General features: G+C 41.6%; 1 protein-coding gene and 1 long non-coding RNA gene across 4 annotated transcripts in view; one reads left to right on the top strand and one right to left on the bottom strand.

Annotated features, from left to right (window-relative positions):
- AcCoAS (acetyl coenzyme A synthase) overlaps positions 1-10,805 on the top strand; it is a 63,146-nt gene extending 52,341 nt beyond the window's left edge. For all 3 annotated transcript variants that reach the window (XM_045759165.2, XM_045759156.2, XM_045759148.2), the window contains 3 exons: positions 233-324; positions 2,518-2,671; positions 4,108-10,805. In XM_045759165.2, coding sequence (XP_045615121.1) covers positions 233-324; positions 2,518-2,671; positions 4,108-4,313 — 452 coding nt within the window. In that variant the 3' untranslated portion in view covers positions 4,314-10,805. The remainder of the gene's footprint in view (positions 1-232; positions 325-2,517; positions 2,672-4,107) is intronic.
- The window catches only part of LOC138358835 (uncharacterized), a 30,841-nt gene that overhangs the window by 5,836 nt on the left and 4,785 nt on the right, over positions 1-20,220 (bottom strand). The window lies entirely within an intron of this gene.

The raw sequence follows: 20,220 nt of genomic DNA, 5'->3' as shown, positions 1-20,220 counted from the left end.
AAAGCCCCGAAATCATCTCAAGATAACCTCAAGAAGGTATGTTGTGTGGCCATGAGAGATTTAGAAATAAAAATTTTGTGTAAATCACTTTGAAAGCAATCAAGATTCAAACATTTTGCTGGAGCTTAAATGATCCCAGAGTGTGAAATGATGGTTTGAGCCAGCTTAAATTATAATATTGTTGTTAGGCATTGTAGTATAGTATGCTGTTTAATGTTTGTGTTGTACTCAGGTGCCAAGCGTGATGAAGATGGTTACATATGGGTCACTGGACGCATAGATGACATGTTAAATGTCTCGGGGCATCTCCTCTCCACAGCTCAGGTTGGTGATTAATGTTTCATTCACACTTTTTGTCTTTATATAAAATAAAAGGGGTTGGGGACACTTTTCCCCTTCTCTTTCAAGCCCCTCTAACCCCCTCACCCTTCTACCCCTCCCCCTTCTAGCCCTCCAAGATCTGGTGGGTGAATGTGGTCTGGGCAGCTAGGGGTGTCTGAAGGGCATAGTGGGGTCTGGGAAGTAGGGAGGTGTCTGGGAGGCATAGAGGGGGGGGGGGGGGGCCTGAGAGGTAGAGTGAAGTTGAGAGTCAGAAAGAGGGTGTGCTAGGGGCAGGGGAGAAGAAGGGGCAGGTATGGGTTTTGGGGTAGACAGGTGGGGGGGTAAGTGGAAGGTGAGGCTCAGGATGGGATTGGGACAAGAAAAGGGTGTTTGAAGGCAGTAGAGAGGTGAGAGGAAGGGTCGCAAGGCTGGGGTGTTGCAAGGTAAGGGGGTCATACTGGAGGTGAGGTGCAAAAGGGGGGTGAGGGTTGTGGGGGGGGGGGGTTGTTCGAGGATGGAATATCCTAAAAAACCTTCTAGATAACATGACACATGACCGGAAAACTTCATTCATTGAAGCCTACAAGCCAACCAGAAAGAGTGGGAAATGAACAACAACAATTCTAATAGACCAGGGTCGGAGACTATAGTCAGGGAGGAAACTGAAGCAGAAACTCAGGAATTTGTAAACCCTGATTCAGTATGCCCGCATGCAGACGACAGTAGACTAAAAAGTGTAACAGACAGCACTGACGGCTCTATAGGTACAGACACTACAACGGTCCCCAATGGAGCGAGTCAGACCAGAAGGACAGGCATATACAAATTTTATGTAAAGGGTATATGCAGGCATAGATATGCTGGTAATAAGAAAAGATTAGAATGCAGTTACCACCATCCCAATTTTTTTTTAAATATGCTTAGGAAAGGATAGTGTCTTTGAATCAACATGTAGGTTTTTCCATTATGACATGTGCAAAACCTCACTCGAGGACAGAAAATGCTATGACCTCAGCTGCCCTTATGTCTCATGTGAAAGGCACGGAACTCTACATAAAGAGTGGCAAGCAAGATAATGAATTTGCAGGAAACTCAAATAATCTTTTATACCAAGCCGAAAGAGATTTCAAAAGGGGAAACATAGAGAATGTATGGAACTGTGTGGGAAAATCCTAGCAGGCATTTATTTATTTCTGGGGGGGGGAACCCCTATGGCTTCCCTGAGCAATCCATGGCTGTTATGGATACCCAAGCTATTTTGCATCAGTCGATGTGGGTGGAGTTCTTGCCTACCGGGAACCACGAGCTAGAACCTTGCCCCCCCCCCCCTTCCCTCACAGAGCCACGGGGAGCAATGGCCCATAGAAATGCACATGTGATTTGGAGCATTCTATATTTGCCATCGATTGGGACAGGCACCCAGAAAGGTAAGCGCCACAAAACTAACCCCTATTCTGGTTAACAATGAAAATCAACAAATGAGTGGACAGAACTCCCCAAAAAAAAACGAGCAGGCTGCTCCATATGTAAATGAAAAATACAAAACATGTGGAACACATTTGAAACAAAGAAAAATTGTTATAATGGAGCAGCCTACCCGTCAAACACTGAATGAACCTTTATGGCATTTGTCCACTTTCCAAATTGTTTCAACTGTTTTTTTTATTTTTCGTGTTTTTTTTTTTATTTAAGAAACATGGAGCAGCCTACCTATGGACAACCGAACTAACCTTTTTGACATTTGTTCTGGTTTTCAAAATTCTTCATTTTTTTTTATTTTTTTTTTTTTATGTAAGAAACATGGAGCAGCCTACCTGACGACCACCGAACGAACCTTTTGCTATAAGACAAATGGAAAATAAATATTGAACAAATTTGAAGAAAGAAAAATATCAAAAAGGTTTGTGCAGTGTATGTACAGTAGGCTGCTCCATTATTTATAACATTGAATATCATATTGATGTTTTTCGGTGGTAGAACGGATTAATTTGATTACCATTAAGGTCAATGGGGACATTCGTTTTGTATGACGTCCATTTCACATGAAGACGACGGCGCTGGAACGGATTCAATTCGTTATACGAAGTACCACTGTATATATATATTATATATTTAACTAAAAAAATCTTTAGCCAATGTAGTGAGGTATATTACAAATAATCATATAATCTACACAAATTAAATTCAACATTTCAGGTTGAAAGTTCACTTGTTGAGCACCCAGCAGTAGCAGAATCTGCAGTAGTTGCAAGACCACACAGTGTGAAAGGAGAATGCCTCTACTGTTATGTCACACTAACTGAGGGCAATGAGTACACTGACAAGCTAGTAGCAGAACTTAAAAATAAAGGTAAAGTTATCCTTATAGGTATAAAGTATATGATATAAATGGTCATTTGCTAAGATTGAGTATTCCTCTTCAATGTTTTCAAAAATTTTAGATTTTCTGGGGGGAGCCCCTTTGGTTTCCCGGAGCTTACTAGGCTGATATGCTAATGTCAGACTTTGGCATCAGTCATGTGTATGGAGTTCTATGGGTCTACCGGGGACCACGAGCCAGAACCTGGCCCCCTCAGAAGAGGCAAGGGGAGTAATGGCCTATAGAAACCCCCATGTGGTTGGAAGCATTCTATGTCTGCCATCAACCGGGTTAGGCACCCAGAAAGGTAAGCGTCCCAAAACAAATCCCTATTCTGGTAAAAATTGCTACCACAAGCCGAACAAGTGGTAGCAACAAGAACTCCCCTAAAATAAACGAGCAAACAATCATGACATCACACGTCACAGCGCTGCTGTCCGCGCAGCTCCCCCCTCTCCGGGAGGGGGAAGGGGGAGCTCCAGATCCATCACACGAGCTATCCACCCCCAGTTCTAAGGCTTATGCTAATGGCTGAGGTCATGTGCTCCGGCTCCGGTGGTTGTTTCAGCACTGTACCTAGAGTGTGGTGTCTGTCTTCTAGGTGGTGCGTGAGCCGGGAGTGTTTCTTCAGTACTCGGGCTGCATGCGCCTAGGGTTTCCTTCCCTAGGTGCCCTGTATGTACTGCCCTTGAGGCTTGGGATTTCCTTCCACAAGTTCCTTGGGTTCTGCCCCTGCTAGGCCATTTGCTGCTTGGTTTTCGGCCGCCCCTTGTGTGCTCGGGGTGTTCTGTCTCCCTTGTTTGCTTTGGGGTAGGGGGGCAGTTTGCACTGGCAGGGTGCAGGGTACTGAGTAGCTAGTTTTCATCTATCATAGCAGCTGGCTCTGTTCCGCCTGGGTACGCTGTCCTCTTGCGGGGTTTTCTTTCTCTTTTTGTTTTCTGCCTGGTGGGGGGGTCTGCCTTAGTTCTTGCCCCCTGTGTACCGAGTGCTCTTCCTTCTTCCGATGGTTCCCCCTGCTAGGTCCCCGTGAGTGTACATGTCCCGGGGGTTCAGTTCTTAGAAGGTTGTTTGGTAGTTTTGGGCACCGGTTAGCAGTACCCTGCCTGGGTTTACCAGGCAGTGGTACTGTCTACAGTTTTCAGTCTACTACTCTGCTCTTCACGTCTGGTCTTTTTGACGTGGGTTTATCACCATTAGTATGGTGATAAAATTTATCACCTGCGAGCTTCATCTCGGTGTGCCTAAACCATTTTTTAGGCACTTCATACTCATCCCTGTTAAATACAGTAATTTTGTAAAATGCAGAATTATTTTTTAAATTGTAATATTTACTCTAGTTATTCCTGTATTAAACTACAATAAGCTATATAAGATTATGAACCAAGTAACTTTGCTTCCAACTATTAATAAATTAATTTTTCTTCCAGTGCGATCTAAGATTGGTACCTTTGCTACACCTGATTTTATGCAGCTTGCTCCTAGCCTGCCAAAAACTCGTTCAGGAAAGATAATGAGGCGTGTTTTGCGAAAAATTGCTGTTGGAGATCATGACTTTGGTGACATCTCTACTCTGGCAGATCCCAATATTGTTGAAGAATTGTTCCAGCACAGATCAAAGGAAGGGAGAGTATAAAATGTTGAGTCGTTGGTTTTGATTAGTACTGGTACATGATATTCTCAATTTAGATGTATAATTGTCAGATTTAAGCCTTAGTGTTAACTGGTTATATGTGCATTAATTGGTGCATTTTCAAGACAATAAGTGTGTCATATATACTGTGGAAGGTACTTTAAGTTACTACTGCTACCTTTGTACTTAAAAGCTGCCAAATAATATTAATATTTAATAACTGTGTGGATATATTATTGTTTGGTGCTTCAATTGTAAACGTCCAGTGGTGACATAGGTTTTATGGTGTATATCTTGTTAGTTACTCAGATATATAATTTGGGGAATATATAACTACTGCCCTGGGACGCTACGTCTAATGCACATGTATAAAATTAATAGAAACAATGGCACAAAAGGTTTTACATCACCATTGGTACATCACTTGTGGTTGTGGGATGAGTGAAATTTATTTTTATTGAATGTCTTTTCTTTCTATAATAAATATACATTTTTATTTTTTAAATAATTTGTTGAAGCTGCTTTTCTGTTAATGGCAGTGGATGATCATTCCTTTCCTTTTCACAGTGACATCAGTTAGTTATTCTTTAAAAAAAAATTGTCCTTTCTATTTAGTAATGAAAGTACTACATGCTACTAGTACACGAGTGCTAATTTAGTATTTTTCCTGGTGTAGCCCCTTGGTGGCTCCCTGGAGCCAGCCACCTGGATAGCTTTCATACCTATCATGCCTCTGCCGACCTTTGTGAGTAATAAGTCTACTGGGGACCAGGAGCAAAACCTGCTTCCAACTCAATAGCGGCACAGGGGGTTGAGGTGCAAACATCAATCCAAGCCAAGGAGAAATACCATAAGAAAGGAAGAGCACTGTAAAACAAACAACTGCAAGGAAGAATATACAAAATTATAAATAAAATAAACATAAGAAATATAAGAAAATTGGAAAAGAAAACCTGTCACAACAACTAAGCTGCTAGTTACTGCCTGATGGCATCCCAGTAATCCTGGCCTGTCTGTCAACAAGCCATAGTCATTCACCTCTGACCCTAGTCATTGTCCTCTTTGGTGACTGACTTGCATCCCAGCTCTTCCTTGAGGTCTTTGGTTCCTAGGATTGGGGCCTCAAGGTTGGTGGGGGGAAGGGAAAAAGGTCCAAAGAGGGTCCATGGGTGCCCTTTAATTCTTTATGGTCCTTGTTGCCCTTGTCTGAGGTGTTTTCTCTCCACACACAAGATTTTTGGGGGGGAGGCCCCAATGCCTCCCTGGAGCCATCTTGCTAATATTGATCCATAGTAAAAAGTCATATCAGTCACAGAAGTTCTTTTTGACTTACCAGGGACCTGAACCAGAATTTTGCACCCCTCACAGGTGCAGAGAGAAGGTGACACTACCATCTCACCGGGAAAGGTACCCAGAAAGTCCGTGAACCAATACAGACCACTGCTGGGTTCAAATAGACTAAAGCCTCACAACCTGCTGAATGAACTCTCCCAACAATCTAAACAGACAATCTAAAATCCCTCGAAACAAGCATGCGCTCATTTGCTCCACCCCCGCCCACTCATTTGGGGGAGGGAGGGGGGCTAGGGCTCACACTGTCCACAGGCTGGAGCCATCAGCTCCTCTGCTGATGTGACACATTCCAGATATCTGCAATAGGGCCTCAAAGTTGACAGTAAGCTGTGGCTGACCCCAGTGCTATTCAGCTAAGTCCTTCTCTGGACTTTGTTCTATGTGGTGTAGCATGGGCCTGCACATTAGAGTGCTAAGAGCTACATGTGCTCAGCATTACCTTCTCAAGGTACTCTCTAGCTCTGCCCCTGCACTGACAGAGTTCTCTTCTGTGGTGTGTTTAGGATTTCACTCACATAGATGTCCTTCCTGCTTGGGCTGGCCCTCACCTTGGGTGAGTCAAGGGTCTTGTTACCATGTTGTCTTAGACCAGGTCTGGAGTGATTGGTGGCTGGTGGAGCACACTGGTGGCTCAAGAGCTTGTATTTATGGCATGCCCGAGGTGGGCTTTCACAGCCGTGAAGCCCAGGCTTTGTTGGCTTACTTTTAGGTCTGGTGTAGCATACTCAATGCCTGAGTGTCCTGCTTGGTTTATCCTTCAGGCCCTGGAAATCCTCTATAGGTTTAGTGTTGTCAATGGGTATCCCATCTGAATCGGTTTTTGCCTTGTGCGAATTTCAGGATTGTTTGTTGTCCATGCCAGAGGGCAACAATCATTCGCTCTGCATATGCTATGCTGCCTGTTGGGTTGGTGACACGTACAACACTGAATCCCGTGGAGTTTTACACTCCCCATGTGGCACTCTTATCTGACCCTCCAAATAAAGTTAGTGCATATTAAATGACTACCACTTTGTGGGTTTGTTTTGCCCACCTGCAGTAGTTTGGGATGTGTGCTTGGTTGGATGCCCACAGCTGGCACACCTTGTGTTTTGGGACCAGGAATTGGAGGTGTTGGTGAACTCCACCTTGGCTCCATCTACACCTCTTCCTTCCCTGCTGGGCATAATTTGCCCCCCCCCCCTCCCTCTTGTTCCCTCTGGTCCATGCTGCTGGCCCCAAAATATCTAAGGGTTTCTGGGTTGGAGTAGAATTTAGCTCGGGAAGTGTTTTGGCCATCTCCAGGGGTGGCTCCTTTTGATCCAGGTACTCACCTAATTGTGCTTGTGGGGGTTGAGCTTTGTCTCTTTGGTCCCGCCTCTCAACTGTCAATCAACTGATGTACAGATTCCTGAGCCTACTGGGCTCTATCATATCTACATTTGAAACTGTGTATGGAGTCAGCCTCCACCACATCACTGCCTAGTGCATTCCATTTATTAACTACTCTGACACTGAAAAAATTCTTTCTAACGTCTCTGTGGCTCATCTGGGTACTAAGTTTCCACCGGTGTCCCCTTGTTCGTGTCCCACCCGTGCTGAAGGGTTTGTCTTTGTCCACCCTGTCAATTCCCCTGAGAATTTTGTAGGTGGTTATCATGTCTCCCCTTACTCTTCTGTTTTCCAGGGACGTGAGGTTCAGCTCCTTTAGCCTTTCCTCATAGCTCATACCTCTCAGTTCCGGGAGATCCGGAACCTCTCATATCCAGAACCGTAGCTCATACCTCTCAGTTCTGGGAGGTGCAGAGGCAGTTGTGTCGGCTGGTCCTGCCGAGGGTTTGGGTCTTTCCCTTTTGTAGCACTCGGCTCTGGGCCTGGTGCAGGTGCCTTGATAGATCTACTGTGGTTTTGTTGGCTGCTTTGCCCAAGCTGTACACTTCCATGCTCTGGAAGGTGGTGGCCATGTTCTATGCTGCCCAACTCTCATGCCTGCTGTTGTTCAAGGTAGGGTCTCATTGATATCAGATTCTGGGTGGCATGTGCTTCCTGTGGCCATTTCATCCTCTGCTGGTTGGCACCATACTCACACTTTGCAGAGGGCTCCTACTTTTCTTGGCTTGTGCTGGCCCTTTCACAGTTTGCCCCTTTGATGAGGTAGTGGAGGGGGGAAAGGGGAACATCTCACTTGGTTTTCCAGCTCCTGGTCCCATAATTTGTGGGCTTTTCCGGTGGTTTCATGATACCTTCGGTGGTATTGGTCAGTCTTTCCCTGTTTTGGTCCCTTCCTCTTTCCCCGGGGGTCAGGGCTTTCAGAGTAGACCCCTTTCCCTTGCCTGCATCGGAGTGGGATGCTTCCAGCATGGTGAAAATGACATCTCTTCGGAAATGACATCTCTGAAAATGACATCACCTTTCACCAGCTACTGTATTGTCTTGCTTCTTCCCGGTTCTGAAAAGGGACTTGGGAGGGCTTTGGTTCTTCCTCAATCTTTCTGAAGTAAACGCATTCATCCCTTGCCCCCACATTGTGACTGACCATTTTGGCCCAAGTTCACCTTGTATTAGAAGCGAGCTCCTGGACAATATTCCTGGACCTCAAGGACACATACTGGCTTGTCCTTGTTCATTAGGGGTTCAGTGATTGGTTAGGTTTTATAGTGGAGCATTAGGCTTAATGCTTTAGGGTTCAGCTTGAATCTGGCTCCCCATGTTTTTATCAGGTTGGCTTGAGCCGTGGTGACTCGTCTTCGTTTATTGGGGGTTTTATGTTCTGGCCTACCTTGACAACTGGCTGGTGTGGTCCCTCTGTCAGTCTGCATGTTAGCAAGCCAGGGATATGATCCTTTCCTTGCTTACCGGGTTCAGGTTCCTTGTGAACTGGCGGAAGTCCCAGCTGGATCCATCCCAGCTTAGGACTTGGTTGGGTCTTCTGGTGGATTCTCGATTGGCATCACTTTTCCCTTCCTCCACTGGCTTTTCTTCAGCTGCAGCACTGCCGCCTGCTGGTGTTGAGGTGGGCCTGGGTGACTCGGCGGCTGCTTCATTGGTCGTGCGGGAGCCTGAACTTTGCCTGCATAGTTTTCTGCTCAGCATAGTGTGGCTTTATGGGTCATTATTGTTCCCCAGTTAAACCCCTTTCACCACCATCATAATTGCTGAGTGCAGACCCCATTGGCTCTTTGCCAGCTACTGTATTGTCAACTTCCTCTTTGAGTTTATCGGGATTTGGTACCTCAGTGCCTTCCTTCACCATTGCTTGATGTTTTTACGGACACCTCAGCACTGAGTTGGGGCTTTGTGAGCAGCACTCGCTAAGCTGTTCTGGGCTATTTGTCTCCCTCTCCACTTTTTGTCAAGCAGACTAAAGGGACAGTACACAATAAAGGGAAACTACATACCTGTGACTATTCAAGAAAGAGATACCTGGGAGTGGACATAACACCTAATCGAACTCATGAGTCACATATAAATAGGATAATGACAGCAGCGTATTGTACACTGGCAATAGTTAAAACATTATTCAGAAATTCAGAAACCAAGTAAGGAGGCAGTTAGGGTGCTTTAAACTGCCTATGCAAGACCAGTCTTTGAGTATTGCACCCCATCATGGAGCCCCCACCTGAAGAAACTGACCAAAGGAACTGAACCTGACATCACTAGAAAAAAGGAGGGAGCAGGGAGATATGATTGAAACATAAAATACTTGGGGAGATTGACAGTTGAAATAGATGAAATGTTCTCACTGAATACTAACAGAACAAGGGGGACAGGTGGAAGCTGGAAACTCATATTAGTCATAGAGATGTTAGGAACTTTTCTTTTAGCATGAGACTAAAGGGAAAATGAAATGAACTTAGGGAGCAGGTTGTGGAAGCAAACTCTTCCTAATTTTAAAACTAGATATAATAGGGAACTAGAACAGGAGTCATTGCTTTAAACACCGGAGGCTAGAAAGGCAGGATCCAGGAACCAATGCTCGATGCTGCAGGCACAAGTAGATGAATACACAGTATGGTGTGGGCATTTGCAGTCATGTGGCATGCCTTGAGGAGGATTCGGATTTCTCCGGGCTTCCGGCTGAACTGTCTCCAGCCGGAAGCAACTGGCTATCCCAGTCTGTCTCCCTTTTTGCCTCAAATGAGGAGGGAAGGTGGAGTGAACTAGCTTCCTCTAATTTTATGAATTTTTGATAGTTTACATTGCTGGGGGAGCTCATGTTGGCCATCTTGAGGCTGTGGTCTTGTATCTAACCAAGCGGTGGTCTGATTTCTTTCACTGATTTTCTGGTTGCCTTCCCTTGGTGGTGGCAGACATGCATAAAATTTATCACAAGTGCCACTGCTCCTTGCACCTCTCTGTGGGGCCAGGTTCTGGTTTGTGGTTACCTGCTTGATACCCACTTGATGAGGTTCTGGGAGTTGTTCTACTCCCCAAGCCTGGCCCAAGGCCAGGCTTGACTTGTGTCTTGTGTATTGGTACCTGGTAGACTAATAAGAACTCCGAGATTGATGGCACCTTGTAATCTGGCACTTTATCAAATATAGTAACTTCAGGGCTCACCCAGAAATTGGCATTTCATTTCATTTTACGCTGGGTTTTTTGTATTCATTTTATTGGAAATGTTGATATTCCTTGTTACAGTTGCTTGTATTGTAGTGCTCTTCCTTTCTAACAGCATTCCCCTTGGCTTGAGTTGTTCTTTGTATCCTGGTCCCCAGTATGCTGTTTGGCCTGCAAAAGCCTGGTGGGACATGATTGCTCAGAAAGCTATCCATATGGCTAGAAAGACGGGTTTCATTTCATTCAATTCTGGATTTATTCATGAAGCAGCTGCAATAAATTTTGCCTTAGATTCTTTTATACATGAAACTAATTTATTAAATGGGAAGGATTTCAAGATGTATTTCCATTATATGGGCTAATAAGGTTCAAAGTGATTTATTTCAGTAAATTGAACATCTCATGTGAGGCTCCTCATAAATACTGTATGCATAATAACTTGTATGTTGCATTCAGAGTCTTGCCGGAAGTATAACCCCTTATGGATATGCTGGAGCAAGACCCATCCATGTACTGAGCAGCTCATGTTTTCATAGTTACTATACAGTCTTTGGTCTGTACAGTCTTTGCTCTATAGTCTATACATAAAATATACCAACTTGAGCTGTTTTTTATTTACTTGTATACATTTTATAAGATAGCAAGTGTAAATGACAGTAGCAAGCTGTAAAAGTTATAAAGATAAAGTTGATGTAAACAACCAATTTTCAGACAGTGAAGAACAGATAAAAAAATAGGCGATATTTGTTCAGAAAACAAAGGTAGATAATGTAGTTTATTAATATTTTTTTAATATACAGTTTGAGGCAATAACAAATGTTGAATGAGAGGTGAGCAAGAGAAGAGTGAAACCAAAGTTTATGTTGCCGAACACATTAAAAAAGTATCATCTGCTGAATTAAACATTCTGCTTGAAATAAGTTTAATAGACTTAAATAACTTGTTCATGATGTATTTGAAAACCTTTGTACAAGTTTAAATTAGTTTAAACTTGTACAAAGATACAAGTTTATACTGATTTGATCCTTTTGTAGAATCTTTGCAGTCTTTGAGGAGATGTGAGTGATGTCAGGTTATCCTGAGGTGATTTCGGGGCTTAGCGTCCCTGTGGCCCGGTCTTCGACCAGGCCTCCATTTTTAGTTACACATCCACAGGAAGCAGCCCGTAGCAGCTGTTTAACTCCCAGGTACCTATTTACTGCTAGGTAAACCGGGGCATCAGGATGAAAGAAACTCTGCCCATTTGTTTCTGCCTCCACCGGGAATCGAACCTGGAACCTTATGACTACAAATCCCGCTCGATGTCCACTCAGCTGTCAGGCCTCAGGAATGTATGTGACATTCCTTGTGACATAAATCCTGGTTCACAAATGATGACATTAAACTTACACTTATTTACTTGCTTGTCTAAAACAGGTGCTCAGTTATCATCTTCAAGATGGTCTTATTAGCAGTACATTTATGTAAGAATCTGCTTTCATGTGTAACTCTATATTAAATTCTTGATACTTATTGTAAGGTATGTAAGCTTACTATATAGGGGGGCCTGACGGCTGAGTGGACAGCGCTCGGGATTCTGCAGTTATTTTCTTTCTGGAATACTCCCTCAGAAGCTTGCTGATCTTAAAACATATAAGTATCGAAGCCTTGGGAGACACACCTGCTCTCAGATGATTCATGAATGCTTACCAGGAACAATGACGAGAATTTGGGTCACTGAAAGAGGCTTGGGGGAAATCTCAAGTTCAGATATAATAATTCATAATAATTTATTGTTGGGAAACAGGCAGCCAGTGTGTGTCTATGCGTATGTGTATGTATGTATGTATGTATGTATGTATGTATGTATATATATTGTTGAATATGACCGAAAAGGTAAGATTAATAATTCTAACACAAACTTTCTCAATATTTCTTATGTTTTTTTTCACTGTCGGTGGTAATAAAAATATAAATTCTCCAAAATTCATTTTTTAATTGTCTGACGCCTGAATGCGTTTCATAATGCTTATTACATTTTCAAAGACTTAATTTACACACAGATTCATTGAACTTGTACTCATTTTGGGCGAGGTTCGTGAGGTTCGTGAGGCTGGACACGTTCAAGTGAATTTATATCCATTCTATAGTACGGCGACCAAAACTGAACTGCATAATCTAAATGGGGCCTAACCAGAGCAAGATATAGCTGAAGAACACCACCGGGTGTCTTGTTACTAACGCTTTGATTAATAAATCCCAGTGTCCTATTTGCCTTATTACAAACATTCATGCATTTATCCTATTGTTTTAAATTCTTACTAATCATAACTCCCAAATCCCTTTCACAATCCGACTTCGCAATCTCAACACCATCTAGCTCGTATCTTGTAACTCTATCATCATTACCTAGCCTCAGAACTTTACATTTATCAACATTAAACTGCATCTGCCAATCTTTTGACCATTTCAAAACCCTATTTAGATCAACTTGAAGTGATAGTGAGTCTTCTTCCGTGTTAATTTCCCTACCGATTTTTGTATCATCAGCAAATTTGCAAATGTTGATACTGAAACCTGAATCTAAATCATTTATATATATTATAAACAACAGAGGTCCCAGTACAGAGCCTTGAGGTACTCCACTTACAACATTTTCCCCACTCTGACTTAATTCCATTTATACTAACTCTGTTTCCTTTGGTATAACCATGCCCTAATCCTTTTTAATATGGCACCCCAATACCATGAGCCTCTATCTTTTTAATCAGTCTTTCATGTGGCACTGTATCAAAAGCTTTGCTATGACTGTATTAGTGAATGAATATTTGTAAGTATCAATAAGAACTAAGGAAACTGCAAAGGCCTACTGACCTATGCGAGGCAGTTTCTATTTATATCCACCCAAACTCATTCATTTTATTAACACCTGATGCTGAGAGATGTGTTTCAATGACCTAAGTCAACATTAACAAAGGCAGAGTTAGAATGGTCACAGTTTTTGTGCTGAGTTGAAGGGGAAGCACCTCACTTACACCTCACAGATATGCCCAGTGCAGCTTACCAATCTACTAAGTTTCCACGATAGCTGGGGCAGTATATTGTATGTTTTGTCATGTTCTCGAAGAAGGCAGAGTGTAATTTCATGTTAGTTGGCTGTTAATAGATTTACTTAATTAATAATGCTTCACCAATGTCCAGTCTTCTATTGTCGCAGTATTTGTCAATTATTTATTTATTTTATTTATTTACATATACAACAGTTGTTACATTCTTGTACAGCCACTAGTACACGTAGCATTTCGGGCAATTTAGTCTAGTACATGTAGCATTTCGGGCAATTTAGTTTTTGTCAGGATATCTGTGGTGATCTGGCTATGTGTGGGGACTATATATTCCTTAAAAAGGCCTTGCTGTTTGTGCATTGTTAGGTGCCTTGAAAGGAATGTTGTTGTCATCATGCCTATATGTTGACTTCGTTGGGGGCTGACAGTCCCTAAGTGGGCATATGAAAGCATAGACAACATTTGTATCTTTCAAGGGGTTTTGATTGGTGTCAGGAGAGTGTTTCATAAGCAAGTTGGTGGTCTTCTTGCTCTTATAGTATATTATTAATTCAATCTTCTGGTTAGTGTTTGTAGCAGTCACATTTCTATCAAGAATGTTTTCCAGGATTCACTCTTCCATTTTCTGGGCCTTGGAGAAAAGGTTCCTGTAGAATATTTTAATAGCAGGAACCGGTATTGTACTGCTGTCCGTTTCATCTGAGGTTGTGTTGCAGCTCACCTTCCTTTTACTTATCTCTTCAACATATCACAAAGTTGCATAACAAGTGGGAGCTGCAGTACAAAAAAAAAATCCTAGGAATAGTCAAATGAAATTTTGACTTCAAGGGAAAAGAAGGTAGTTGTACAACTATATACAGTACTAGTCAAAAGTGTGCGCCAGCCTAATCGAGGCGGTGCAAAAATGAATGATGGTCTTGTGAGTAAAAGATTTTACAGAAGTATGCGAAGGCTACATGACATCATGACAGGCATTAGCTCTCTAGAGTGACCACAATACCAGAGCTGTATAGTCTCCTTGTATAGTCGCCTCCTTGCTGTCATAGTGAGTGGTTATGTGCTATATTTTTCTCCGTGGCCATCCATTGTTGCTGTATGGAGCCCCATTGGCTTCCTGAAGTAATCATACTGATTAGGTATAATACTATTTGGAGTCATCAGTCACAGAGTTTTTGTTGCCTACCAGGGACCATGAGCCAAAACCTAGTCTCCTCAGAGAGGCACAGAGAGCAATGACCTACTAACACTTTACATTTAAAGTTTATCATCTTGCCATCAATCAGTAAAGCCCCCAAAAAGGTAGGCAAATCAAAACAGACTACTGCATGGTTGAAAAAGGAGATCAGTGCCCTAAAACAAAAAAAAAAAACTCTCCTAACAAGAAACAAACCAAAACTTTGTCAGACCAGCCCCCCGCTAGTTTGCTCCAACTTTTCCCTTGTTGGGGAGAGGGGGGGGGGGAGCTCGAAAAGGCAAGCTAGACGAGCTTACTGGGTAAGTTCGCTAGGCTCAAAAAATCATTGCTAATAATAAAATATTGAAAACAAATATAGTTATCATCATAAACTTACTAAAAATTGCTTACGATATGTCGGCAGTTATGAGGGAAGCTCACATCATCTCGCCTCCTTACCCAACCCACGCCTCATATATGTCATACATTATTTATCGACTGTGTTACCTTCAAGAAACATTCATACATTATCTAAATGAAAATGCTCCTAGAAATTTGAAAGGAATGTTAAACTTTCATCTGCCTGTCAGCCATTTGCAATGAGTGAATGACAACAAAACCAGAGCACTGTGATTGTACGCCACCACCAGGTGCACCGTTCTGGTGGCCTGTTGCATTAGCACAAAACATCACGTCCAGAAACACAAGTTTCACAATCTTTATAGCTATTCTCTTGCCCAAAATATAAACAACTATACAACTGATCTTAGAGAAGGTAAGAGTTGGGGTACAAAAACCACTTTAAAATATCTTTCAATAAATGTATGATGAAACATACTAAAATAGTTTTTTCCACAAAATATCCTGCCGGGGTTTCACAGTAACCGTCTTCGCAACTGCTTCCCCTCCCTGTGTTCTCCTTTGGAGGATACCTTTCTGTCCCAAGTGTTGGAGGAGGACTATGGCTCTACCCTGTCCCTCTCTGGAGGGACTTTTGCTTCAGAGGGATAAATTTTCACATCTTTTTATGTATATGATCATTTGCCTGCTCCCTCTCAGGTTTGATTCCAGGTGCCATTCAGTGCCTCAATCATTGTATTCCCAGAAATTTTTGTCTTTCCACATTCTAGAGATTTGTCTTCCTGCATATCCACTCCAATGGCTCACAAGGATTTGGGACTTCATGACCAGTGCTCACCCGGTAACCCAGGGTTGATGGTTGGGCCCATTCCTTTGGGTGCACAAGGTGCCCTTGGGTGTATGAGTTTATGGCTGTGTGGAATGCTCTGAGAAGGATTCAACTCCTTCCAGGCTCTGTGTTCCAGCTTCACTTAGTCTGCTCCCCAGTTGGTACATTGCCTGAACCAAAGGGGGTCACTTTGGTCCCTTGATCTGTGGAGCTGGATATTTCAAGTAGTTAATCTTCTAATTTCTTAGTGTTTGATTCTCCATGCAGTTCATGTGCAGGGTGTGTCCAACATTCTCATGAACAAGTTATCTCGCTTCTGTCTCATTTCTACAGAATGGACCTTTGATGATGTGTCATTCTGTTGGATCTACAAGGTATTCGGTCTCTCCAAGGTGAATCTTTTTACATCAGCATGGATCCAGCGCCTTGAAGATCTCATGGTCAATGTCTTTCGACTGGACTGGTCAAGGTGGAGATGCATTTACATTTTCCTCCCCAGTTCAGTCATTGCTTGGGGTTCTGTCCATTCTGAAGTTGTATTCAGGGAGGGTGGTCTTTCTTGCTCCTTGCTGGCCAGACCAGCCTTGGTTTCTGGTACTTCTAGCCTAATGTCCAAACCTGGGCTTTTTCTGCAGCCCTCCCTCTTTCCACAGATCAGCCTGACAATGTACTTCACTGGTTCGACCTTCTTCGAAGGTCGAACCTCAGCACATCTGGAGATTTTGGCACATGTCTATTGCCATTTGCACAGTGAGAAGGTGGCTGGTTTGTTGGTATCCCACCTGCATCTTTCCTTAGAGCGGCAGTATGAGATTGACCGATGCTCGTCTTGCTACACTGTCTCTTATCATCTTTCATTGGTTTTGATTGTCTGCCCTTTCCATTTTGTCTTGGTTGTTTCTACATCAGCATCTCCTGCCTAATACTGTCACCTCTTATTGCGTTGACTCTTGTTTGGTGTTGATTCTTTCTTGGCGTTGTTCTGCTGTGTGTTTCGTACATTTTTCACCTCCGGGCAGCTCATGCTGCGCTTGAGCTGTCCTGGTCTCTTGACTGGGTGTTGATCTTCCTCTCCTCGCAGCAGTTTTATGTTTTCCCTTTGGTTCATAATATTTTCCTCAAAGATATGTTTTTTGTTGGCTCTTGTCTTCAGCTGAAGGGTTGAGGAGCTTTAGACTCTTCTCCAGAGGTGGAGTTTTGTTCCTTTGGCCCTGGTGGATGGTTTGTACATTCGCAGCCTTCTCCTTCTTTTATGGCAAAGAACGAGTCTGTTAGTTTTCGAAGGGGTCTGTTGGTGATTGATGTTTGGTTGATCCGGCCAGGGGTGCATCACTTGTTGTGTCCGGTGATGGCTCTTCACTGCTATTTGTGGATCACCGGTTCTTCCTCGGTGGATGCCTTGTTGGTTGACTGTTTCCTGGGTCCCCTATTTCACGGCTCGTATTTCCCAGGCCATCCACAATTTTATCAAATGTAACCAGCCTGCAGTCTAAACTTGGGCCCATGATGCTTTTAAGTATGCTGCATTGGCCACAGTTAGTCTTCACAGTTTTTGGCAATATTCTGGCTCGGGGGTTTTGCCATTTTTGCAGGATTCTGGTTCATATCTTGCCCTAGGGCATGTATAATTATGAGGCAAATTGAAAATAGTTTAGAATAATTGATGTTATAATTTGGAATATGCCTGTTGTATACTATAGTATAGGTAGTATCACCTGCACTGTTAAGAACAAATATTCAGGGTGTCTTCAGCAATTGACTTCTCTCTTATAAAGGTGTTATATCTCTACATTCTCTGTTAGTTAACAGGAGAGGTATTCCAATATTTTTACAACAAAATTTAAAATAAAGTAAATTAATATTCAGTAACCTGTATTCTAATACAAAATAAGTGCACACCAGTCTAAAATGTAACATACATTTTAGAGGAGTCTTTTATAGTACAGTGGTACCTTCATTTACGAATTTAATCCGTTCCCAGAGATGGCTTGTAACCCGATATGAATTTTCCCATAAGAAATAATGTAAATTGAATTATTCCATTCCACACTCCCATAAATATTAACTTCAAAATACCTTTCATACATAATATATTGTATTACAATATATTATAATATATTGTATTACAATATATTATAATATATTGTATTATATTGTAATACAAATATATTGTATTACAGTATGTACAAGTTATAGCTTACCTTTATTGATGACTCTTGTTTCCATATGGAAGATGGTGAGGAGGGAGGAGGAGAGGTGTTACTGTTTGGAAGGAAAGTCCCCTTCCATTATAACATCAGGCAGTGATGACTTCTCTGGGCTCTCTCTCCTACGTTTTGCCTGCATACCACCAGGACCTGGTTGTGGCTTGCTTCTTGTTTGTCTTTTCCATAGAGACTTGTTTTTCCTCTATGGTCATCCTCACATTGTTTTCTTTGGTTGAACCTTACCACTGACTTTCTTGGGACCCATGGCATAGTATATAATAATTACTTTTATGTTTAGAAACAAAAAAAAACACTGTAAAATAATGAAATTCTTTACAAAGAACTCGAGCGCGATCGTCACTACGCCAGAAGCACTGTTAAACTGAGGCACGTGGTTCCACCAGGAACCACATGCTCGGTCGACCCATACATGTATCAACAAACTCGTAACTCGAGGTAAAGCTTGTAAACCCAATCGAATTTTACGAAGAAACTGAGCTCGTAACCTGAAAAATTTGTAAATAGGGGCATTCGTAAGTCGAGGTTCCACTGTACTATTTGAGCTGTTCACAGTTTGGAAATTTGGTCTGTAACCTCATTTGCACTCACAATAGAAATGTATAACTTGATAGAGAAACTAAATGCACATTGAGAATATCAGTACAGTATTGTGTTTACTCAGTGTTGCTATCAAGGCATTACCATCTTAACTTTAGGCTTATAATTTGTAAAGTTGTTAAACTTTACTAAACTAAGCAGTCAGTCATGTTTTTGTTTGACTCACATTACCAGTGTTTAGATCTGCACACGTTATAGCTCTTGACATACATAAGTTCATGGGTAATTTTTGTGTTCTTTAAATATTTGGTAAACTTCATTCTGTTGTGTACAGGATGTGTAAGAGAAAGTTTACACCGGTGTGTGCTTACTGATGTAATAGTATTGATGGTTAATATGCTAGAAGGAGATCTAAGGAAGAGCGAGTAAAACAATACATGTATGTGAAACCACTTTAAATCGTCATTTGATTATATATATTTGTATAAATCAACTTGCATTTAAAAAATGTAATGAATATTTTTTACCTGACTGCTTTTCAGTGTTCAGGAGAGCTGCTATAATTCAGGCAGTGTATTATGTGGGACGTACACAAGAGATGATGTTATCTTGTGTAAATTGTTCAGGAGAGCTACCATGATTCAGGCAGTGTATTATGTAGGACATAAGAGATGCTGTTATCTTGTGTAAATTGTTCAGGAGAGCTACCATGATTTAGGCAGTGTATTATGTAGGACATAAGAGATGCTGTTATCTTGTGTAAATTGCAATATATTTTTTTTCTGATCCTGAGTACAAATTTCTATTAGATGTATGTTACATATTGTTAACAAAACATTTGTTTAATGATTTATTCTAGAGTAATACCATGTTTTGACAGATAATAAATAAATTTATAAAACAACAACAATTCTGTATTGACATACCATGATCTTTAGTCATATTTTGATTGACTACAATATTAATAAATGTTTCATATATTTAGTGAACATCAGTAATAATAAATAATAATAATAATAATATATTTATGTAAGGGTCGATACATATGATACATGAACAGTGGAGAATTTGAAGGTAAGAGTAGTACAATACATAGAGCCACTTGCGGGGATAACTGACTCGTGGGATTTTATTATTTTAATTATCAGTATTTATTTATTTAATTATGATTAATTATAATTAATTTATTTGTTAATTCATTTATTTTGATAGCGGACTGTATGATTCTAAAGTGGACTATATGATATTAAAGTGGACTGTATGATATTAAAGTGGACTGTATGATATTAAATTAAATTAAAGTGGACTGTATGATATTAAATTAAAGTGGACTGTATGATATTAAAGTGGACAGTATGATATTAGAGTGGACTGTATGATATTAAAAATTCCCAAAAGTAGCTTTCTACATAAGTTAGGGGGCTTAGTTACATAGCCTACCAATCAAAATTAATTGATTGGTAGAAATAAACTATTAATTGTTAGTCTACAATGGTTAGTAAATAAAATACAGCTTAGCTGTTATGATGAAATTGGCCTGGTCAACCATACAAGGACACGAATGATCACGCAAACTGAATCTCCCTGTGGGTCAGGTTATAGCATCATCACATGTCACGCATTGTACCAGGTAGTGCTGATAATTTCTTCAGGCTGTTACAGGTTACCTACCGGATGAATACACTGTAAACAATAAAAAAAATCCAGCATTGAATGTAATGAAACACCATTTTCTGGGTGAGCCCCGGCGGCTTCCTGGAGCTATCAGGCCGATATGTGTTATTAGTTATTAGTCTCGGGCATCAGTCAACTGGAGTTCAGCCTACCGGGGACCACGAGTCAGAAT

This window comes from Procambarus clarkii, chromosome 86 (assembly GCF_040958095.1).
Source record: "Procambarus clarkii isolate CNS0578487 chromosome 86, FALCON_Pclarkii_2.0, whole genome shotgun sequence".
Lineage (NCBI taxonomy): Eukaryota > Metazoa > Arthropoda > Malacostraca > Decapoda > Cambaridae > Procambarus > Procambarus clarkii.
Note: the sequence above shows the minus strand (reverse complement) of the source record. Positions and strands in the feature narration are given on the sequence as shown.